A 9,221-nucleotide genomic window follows, 5' to 3' on the forward strand; every position below is an offset into this window, starting at 1 on the left:
TTCTACCTCACACCTCGCTTGCCAGAAATAATGGCAACATTGTGGGGGTTGCGTCGATTTGTACAAAGCGGAAGTGACGAAATTGATGTGCCACTGCAGCGTCTGCTTGACCGCTATGGGTTCGGCTCGCGCTTCGTAGAGAAATATACTGGGTATAGATTGGCCACTCGAGCCTTTCTACGGCCGAACAAGTGTGTTTATAAATAGTCGTTAACGATTTAGAGTACGAGGTACTCTACTATGGGAGAGCACAAAGCCGTCCCGTAAGTTTGAAACCAGACTCGGATTGACTGCTACATTGCGTGCTAATGCTAAGTTTTACTTTTTTGCAAAAAAACATTTGATAGCCTCCTTAGAAGGACACTGAGAGCCAAAGTTTGGCATCAAATTTTCGCGAAGAAAAAACCAGATTGATTTCTGCAATTTTTCATATCACCTCTGCATCGTGTCCTGCTAAAGACTTTTAATGCTTTACCACTAAAATCAGTAAAGTTTCACTAGAAAGTGTTGTCTTTCTGCATTCGTTTTGCTTAAAGTCTCCACATTCATGTGGTTTAAATGTGCGCACTGAGTGTACAGGCATTCCTTTTGTGGAAGCATGGGTGTGTAGTCTACACTCGCTTTCGGAGCATGGGGGCACGGGTTCAAATCCCAACGTCCGAAAGAAAAATTTATTACTTCATTTATGCTGAAGACATGATCGGGTCTCCCCAGCCAGTCGTGGCGCTGAAAGTAGCGCAGTAGTTCGGCTGCAGGGGCCTACGAGAGTGTCCGCTCTTTTTATGCAAGTATGTTTCTCTATGGGCGTATTGTGTTGGCGGGCGTGCTATACGTGAAAAAAGGTGTTGCGTAGAGGTCCGCACACGATTCGCCATATTATCTAGAGCACTGTAGCCATATATTCATCCTAACAGCGTAAGCGTGTTAGCTGATCGCCACAGGTACGAACTTGGACGGTGTGGAGAGGTAGTGTTAATGGCGGCGTTGTGCGCAACCAGGCAGGTTTCAGACATGGCATCCGAGATGACGAGCACGAAGCGTGTTTTTCAACCCATTGCGCGCCTGCCATCTCGGAGGCCATAGTTCAGGCAAAGGATTACGTCGCACGTAGAAGCGCACTTGGCGGGGTTTTGATGTTGCGGTTTTCGCTAATTAAAATTATTTTTCTAATCTGTTGAGCATTTCCGCTATCGGGCGCGTGACAAGATTGTCTCAGGAACATAACAGCACCATTATCCCGAAATGGTAAAAAAAAATCGCAGGAGTTGGCCTTTAAGGGGATGGGCCACTGCTCGCTGGGCGAGGCGAGATGAGGCGTTGCACCGTTTTTTGCGCATCCCCTGAGTCAGCCACAGCTTTCAAAAACGTTTTTATGCAATTTATAGTTAATTCAATATAACTCTTTGGTCATTTCTGTTAAATATAATATTTTGGCCTTGCTGGTTAATTTTCATCATTCGAGTATCACTAGACTTCTTGCGACCTGTACTGCGCGCTTTACTGGGAGCATCGTCAAGCCACGTGATATGCATGAATGGGAAACTAATCGGGAGTTTAGAGTGCTCCACTCTAAAAAAAAATATAAGACACTGGGTGCGGACACCGTACTCATACTTGCTCACAAAAGCAGCCCGGAAATACTGATTTTATCGTTGGGGACCTAACAAATAATCCTGGCAATGAAGGCCAGACGGCAAACATTGCGATGCTCTTTTAAAATATTCTTCTAGAGCGATAACACAACGTGCATAGTGATGAACAGATGTTTATTATAAAGCTAATATTACAACGGATTACATGACTAGTTGTATCACAGGAACTTTTTTCAAGCGGTTAGCCCTTGACGCGGACGCCTATGGCGTTCTCCTTGTACTAGAGTTGCTGCCGATGTCTTCCAACCTTTGAAACGATCACACCGAACCAAATTCGTCAAACTGAGTTTGTATCTTCGCCGGTGCCATCGCTACTTCCGAGCGTCGTATGCGTTCCCGTTTGCAATAAACAGTCGTTTAGCGCAGTATGTTGAGTCTTTCCTGTACATTTTAGAAGTTGTAAGCTTCGTCCGGTTATCACGCCATGGCGCGTGGGATATTTGCAGCAGCATACAGCGGTGCATCTAGCTCCGAAAAGCGACTCGCCTTGGTGGTGAGCCTGCAATATTTGTAATGCTATAGGTTAGTAACAGCCGCACAGCGCTTGGTTATTCACTGTACGTTTGTGGTGAGCGCGTGCGCTACTATTAGAATTCTCACAATCCAGATAGCTACTGTAGGAGCACATGTAGCGCATCATCGCATTCCCCATCACTGCGATGTCCATAATAAATATCGAGCGCGAGGCGAACCCCCGATCCCACCTAAATACGCAGATTTAGTCACGGCATTGACGTAGGTGGGATGTCGGGGGTTCGCAAACATAAACAGGTGCGCACTAAAATTGATAATTCAAGGTGTGGAACGACCCTCCCGCCAAAATGAAGATATTCACGCTACGCCCTTTAGTCACGGCCAGCCAATAACTGTCCTATCGCTTCGATCCGCAGGTTCTTTTCGTGCGGCACCCCTTCGAGCGTCTAGTCTCGGCCTTCGAGGACAAGGCCGGAAAACCCAGGGACAGGGAACGCTTCTTTTACGAAGTCTACTGGGACCGCATCCTGGCTGACAACAACGGAAGCAGCAACAGCGACGCCACGACCAACTCTACCCACGCCATCACTTTTCCCCAGTTTGTGGACTACTTACTTCGGGTGCCTGTATCCCAGTGGGACGACCACTGGGCGCCGTACTACTCCCGTTGTGAGCCGTGTCTCTTCCGGTACAACTTTGTGGGACACCTGGAGACGGCCGGACGAGACATGGCGCTGCTGTGGCGACGCATGGGTCTCAAGGTGCCACCAGAGTCATCGACACTGGAGCATCGCAACGAGACACTTGGGGAGCGTCGCCGGCGACGATACTTCGACCAACTTACGGCGAGTCAGGTGGAAGGACTATACCAGCGGTACTTCTACGATTTTGTGCTGTTCGGCTACGACCACCGAAACTATACCGCTGGTTCTGATAGTTGAATCACTGCACCGCCAACTGATACGACTGTGACAGTTACGTTCTTCAATGTGTGCGCGGGACGTCTTGTACTGTGCAGAAAAAAGAAGTCTTCGTAAGATCCAGGCCCAAGACATGCACGATATATGGGTGCAATATCCTGACCTTTTCTTCCCCTTGGATTTTGCGTAGATATTGCTATGCGACATATGTCGCACACGACAAACTCCCTGTTGCAGTGAAGTTCACTTGGGAATACGAAGGCTTTTAGCTCCGAAATACTTTCGTTGCGAGTCGTGCCTCTTCCAGTACATCTGTGGGACATCCGTAAAATGGCCGGATAGGACATGGCACTATTGTGGTGACGTGTGGGTCTAAAGACGCCGTAGTAGTCGTAGACGCTCGAGAGTCGTAACTCCTCGGAAGAACACATCGGCGTTGCTACTTCGCCCAACTGACCACTTGTCAGGTGGGCGAAGTGCTGTTCTACTTCGTGCTGTTCGGGTACGACCAACGAAGCTGCGTGTAGCGGATGCGGCGATGCCGAAATATTCAAGAACATGATCTGCTCCTGCGGCAGACTGGTGAGCCGCTACCAACATGTTGGGCTTCTAGCGACATCTATGGAAAACATTCTTTTCCCTGCGCAGTCACCACTGCCAGCCCTACGGGCTTTCTTGTAATTTGCGGGACCTGCTAAACCCTACGATAACTTAATTAAGATGCGTTGGCCTTCTGCCAGTGCCAGGGTGGAAGACCCCCTCTTCTACTCCACTATCTTCTCACTTTTTTCTCTCTATCCCCTTTAAGTCCCATTTCCCTCCCCGCAAGGCGCTTAGCCATGACCCTAATAAGAGAGACTACAAACAAGGGCATTTTTCTTTTCTCTTCACTATTAAATAGGCACTTGTTTCATAGATCGGTCAATGACCCCCTGCGTGGCAGCCCATCCATAAATTGAGAGAACGATGTGGATTACGCTCCAGGCGCCGTGAAGAAGACATGAGGCAATGGGCTATCCCTTGTGAAAATTACTATTGATTTTTTTATTGTCGGACTATCATCGCATGATTGACTCTATTAATCATCAAAGGTTACGCAATACTCATTGACTTGCTTCAAAAGTTTGTCGACAATATTTTTGTTGGGCACTTTGCAATAAAAATGTCATTGACTCATTTCTATAAAAGTACCTATGAGGAATTCAGTATCTCGTGAACAATAATTATGTTGTTTCTCTATCGTGTTCATTGATGGCTTCTAAATTAAAAGTCGTGAGCTAATTTTCAATCCTGGTCAACAATTTACTCAACGTTTTTTTAACCGTCACGTATTTTCAATGCCATCTGTTGTCATTGCTCAATAACTTCTTTTTGTTTTTTTAATAAGAATTTTTGTAAGAGTATGCGTTATTTAAGGTCATGCCGGCCCCCCATCAAGGCTGTCACCCCAGCCAACTTTGTCATGCTGGCAGGCTTCGTACGACAAAAAACTTACCTGCTCTGATGTTGTTATTTTTTTTCTATACGCTTGCCCCCCTTGCTCAGCCTCTGAGTGAAAGTCCAACCTCGGCTACGTCGGCTTGTCAGCGTTGTGACTGTCTGCCACGTGCCATCCTTGCTAGTAGACATTGTGCCTTTGGGGTGACAGCGGCTAGGACACTACGACTCATACTCTCAGCACCGAAGGAACGATTTCGGACTTCCTGGCAATCGGTGGCAGCTGTGCGGTACCATGACCCGCACTGCCAGTCTTGCACCAGAGGTACGACCGAGAACTTCACAGCAGCGCATACACGACCCCATGTCATTTCAATAATGTAAATCGGGTCATTCAATGTCGGCTATGTCATGTATATCAGATGCTATAAGCCTAGAGAAGCCACCATTATCGTGGTTGGTCGTGTACCGGCTTCGCTCATGGGAGGCAGCGGGTGCCCATCACACATGTCACTGGGCTTTGTGGCCATGGTTGCTGTAGCGGTCATCGTTTCAAACCAGGGGCATCACGATTTCATTTCCCACGAGGGGGCACAACTACCTTAACAATGGAGTCGGCACGTAGAACCTCTTTCCCGGAGTCTGGCGTCTCGTTAGGGTGAACTAGACTGCAGTGGTGATCATCGGATGTCGGTATGGTGGGCATTTTCAGCAATGAAAATGTAGCAAACACGGATCTCTGTAGAATTATACCGGCACTCGAGCATTCCACACGCGAGCCCATTATCATATCACGTGTTCGCCATGGCTTTCTGATATCAGTAAGCTACCGCTTTTACATTTGCTGTGGTGTTTGACGTTATCCCTGTGCATGGTAGACTAGACAATGACGTGCCCTTTTCTTTTGGGCTGAGTTTATTTACCGCATACTGTTTTTTTACTAAGTGGTTGGGAGAGGGGATCAAAGCTGCGTGGCACAGCTTGACAACGCCCCACGTCGCAGATTCACGGTGTCAACACTACGGCACAAGCAAAGCAATCCAGTTCACATTTGAACCAACATGCTACATTCGAAAACAAAGTTGTGCAAGAAGGAGGTATCAATAGGGACGTTCACCAAATCATATTTGAAATATAAATATTCAAAATAGTAGGCGTACATTTTCATGAGTACATTTTAAATTATTTAGTGTATTTGGCACACCACCGATCGTAGCTATCACGGGGCCGACTCAGCCGTTACAACTCGGACATAAATCCACAATGCCCAGACTGCACAGAAATGTACTGTTCACTCGTACACATGCTCTGGCAATGTCCCGCGTTACCCCAGGGACCTCTCACCAGTGAGTCCGACTGTAAAGAGGCACTCAGGAGCCCGAAGCTCCAATATCAACTAGAGGCAGTTCAGAGGGCCCAAGAACTTCCGGAACGCCACCACGTTTCCGCCTCGACTCGGGCGTCGCCTCTGCTAGGATGCCTGTCGTGGACACCCTGGTGGTTTAAACTCCTCATGAACTTTTAATCAAGTTCTTGACTAACCGACAAACCGACCAACCGAACAACCGACCGAACGACCAACCGACTGACTTTGAAAAACAATAGCACAATGCCTCAAAACCGTAGTTTTGACGTGGCCTCGAAGCATACCAATGTTCAGAGCATTCAGAATGCCGGAATGTATGTTCGTAGTGCGGTGTACAAACGCGCGTTTCAGGAAGCGCGGGGCAATTAAATATTAGAGGGCCCTCCACCACCCTATGAAAGTGATTCTCTACTGGGATTTCTCTTCTGGTGCACTTCGTGTCGCACGAATTGCAATTCCCGCGACGTTTGTAATTTCCTACATTCTCTCCATTGGTCCCTGTACGCGAAATATCAGACGTGAACTGTCTCCTGTACTGCTTTGCCATGCAGCCGCCCAATCGTTTTTCTATGCCAAGCGTGACTGCCGTGCTCCATTCGTTGATTTGCCTCAGTTTTGTGTCTTTCCAACTGCACAGGTGGTGATAAAAGCTCGTAGCTGACAATCGGGAAACCTCAAGAGCGACACCGCTTAGTGCTGACGTCAGGCACGTCTCTTTTTTTTTTGGGGCGGGGGGGGGGGGTGTCAGCACTCACGCACACTAAGAAATCGTTTACGTTGTTAGCCACTAAAGGCCACTCTGAGAAACGTTTACTTTGACCCTAGCTCGTTTTTCACGACTATAACGGTTTTTTCGTCCACTTGACGTCTTCTGCGAGATAAAATCGCACATAACTACTTCATTTCCCGACAGTTGAGCGATGAAAACGCGCATTTTATGATCGTATATAACGTTCATTGTGGTGCACGTTAAAGAACGTCAGGTGGTCGAAATTTCCGAAGCCCTCCACTACAGCGTCTCTCATAATCGTAAGGTGTGTTGTAGGCCTGTGTGCTCGAATTTGGGTGCACGTTAAAGAACCCCAGGAGGTGAAAATTTCCGGAGCCCTCCACTACGGCGTCTCTCATAATCATATGGTCGTTTTGGGACGTTAAACGCCACATATCAATCAATCAATCATAATCGTAAGGTGGTTTTGAGACACTAAACCCCACATATCAATTAATAAACTTCATTAGACGAGAACAGTATATTCGTCAACAACTTATTCTGACATTCTACGGAGGCGGGGCTTCCTCACATTTGTGTTACTCTGCAAGTACAGTACGACCAGGGCCGTACCCAGTATTTTGTTTTTTGTTTCTTTTTCGGGAAGTGTTCATGTGGAACGGCTAACTTGGGCAACTGGTGGTCGGTGTGAAGGCGTGTGAATACTTTCGTACCACACGAAAAGCTAAAGGAAGAAAAAAAAAAACGCGGGAGGTGTCAAATCACCCTGGACATGAAATACGGCGGAGGTCTAGCTCTACAACTTGCGCAGCTGCACTGTTGTTCTTTATTTTAAAAAAAGTTCCACCCGCCCAGGCGCACCGCGCATGCGTATTGCAGTCAGGTCGCGCGGCATCGTCAGCAAGTATCGCGTCCACGCTGCTCGCATTGACAGGACGACACGTACAACGTCATCGTCCAAGTTACCCGTGTGGCAGCTGGACAACCAACAGCTAGGCATTCGTATTCAACTGCCACGACTTCATCGCTGTCTGTCGAAGCCACCAGGCTAAACGAAAAGACATATGAATCACATAAACTTGACCACCTCATTCGATTGGAGGTGGTAGTGGTTAGAAGAGAAGAAAGGCACGTAATTTCTGCAGCCTGATTGGGAGCACGGGGCAGTGCCTGCCCCATTCGAGTAGGTCTCACGTTCTGTGCTTACGTGAGTTTGGACGGGTTCTTACGGCGCAGGCTCCTTTCTCTAGCGACGTCACCCCTGAGTAGCCAAGCGCCAGTCCGGGGAAGCGCTTGCGCCCGTTTTGCAGAAACCGGTGGGTGACCGGCGGCAGTGGCATTTGAACCCACGACCTCCCGCAGCCGAAGCGGACCCTTTACCACAGACCAAGGCGGCGGTGGTCGTGCCGCTTGGACGATGTGCCAGTCATTTCTACGCTGACCAGTCTGACGTAAATTTTGCGTGAGTATGTTAAAGTTGCGCGCGAGCTCTATCTACACAAAAACGCTAAAAGATGGGAGGGTAAATGATCGAGCCACATAATGGGTGGTGAGAATTCCCGCAATCAATAAATAGAACGGACAGTGGTACGCAGCGAGCGCGCGATACTAAGGGGCCTCATGTCGCGCGAATATTTTCTAGCCAGGATTAGTGTATTCAGGCAGCTGTCTTTGCTTGATTAAACGATTCAACTTTTCTGGCAATGCGGCTCATGGGTCGCGGATATCTCCGTAATTTTAACAAAGACCGCCTTTCAATGCTACCACTGCCACGGCCACAGCAAAATGTATCGCCATCTGTCATCGCTGAAAAAATGTTAGTTTTGAAGGCTTTGCAAACAATTGCAAAGGTGGCGCCACATGCAAAAAATTACGAATGGACGTATGTTTTTTTGACGTCTCATGCTTTGACTCGATCAATGATTCATTGTCTCAGTTTGTCACCTACATTTCTCGTGGGATTTAAGGAAGATGTATAAATGGCACGCTGCTGTACCAAAGCTTCATTTCTTTCACTGAAACCAACGTTTCACATCAGATAGTTGTCAAGGCAGCAACAAACTCGTCAAATACACATACTAACCGTGGACATTCATGAGTGTTTTGCCACTTCCTCATAGTAGGTAGGAAATAGCAAGTAACTTTACGTGACAGTGATTTGCTGCTATAGGCACCCCACATCGAGATGCCCTTGGCAGTTCTTTTTTATCCGGAAATTATGAATACCTTAACTTTTTATCTTCCATTCTATCGATTCAAGATTTACAAAAAAATATTGCAAACTTTGCTTACGCTGAGCGAACATACAACCAAAAGCAATGCACGAACAAGGGGGCAGTTAGGGGGTTCTGGCACCCGCCCCCGAAGCTTATTCATACTTTAAATGTTGGGTGGCCCAATAGTTGTTACACACTTTCACATCGACCACCAGTGGCTAACGAAATGTCGTCGTCCTCCACGTAACAAACACCTCCTGAGAAAAAAATTCCGTGATGAAAACTGCATTTCGAGTTTTTAATCGATGATACTTTGCCGGTGCTTTTCCACGTTCACATGTCGCCGTATTTGTGGCATGTAAACCTAATTTTACACTCTGTGTGGACGTTTTCTCGTTCAGGCAACCATCCGCGCTACTGCCGTGA

At 47.5% G+C, this 9,221-nt stretch overlaps 1 protein-coding gene across 1 annotated transcript; it reads left to right on the forward strand.

Annotated features, from left to right (window-relative positions):
• The first annotated feature begins 2,076 nt into the window (after positions 1 to 2,076).
• Positions 2,077 to 3,067, forward strand: LOC142767192 (carbohydrate sulfotransferase 8-like). Its single transcript, XM_075868419.1, has 2 exons — positions 2,077 to 2,145; positions 2,543 to 3,067. The coding sequence occupies exons 1-2, from the start codon at positions 2,077 to 2,079 to the stop codon at positions 3,065 to 3,067; spliced, it is 594 nt and encodes a 197-aa protein (XP_075724534.1).
• The last annotated feature ends 6,154 nt before the right edge of the window (positions 3,068 to 9,221 follow it).

The sequence above is a fragment of the Rhipicephalus microplus genome, chromosome 7, assembly GCF_043290135.1.
Source record: "Rhipicephalus microplus isolate Deutch F79 chromosome 7, USDA_Rmic, whole genome shotgun sequence".
Lineage (NCBI taxonomy): Eukaryota > Metazoa > Arthropoda > Arachnida > Ixodida > Ixodidae > Rhipicephalus > Rhipicephalus microplus.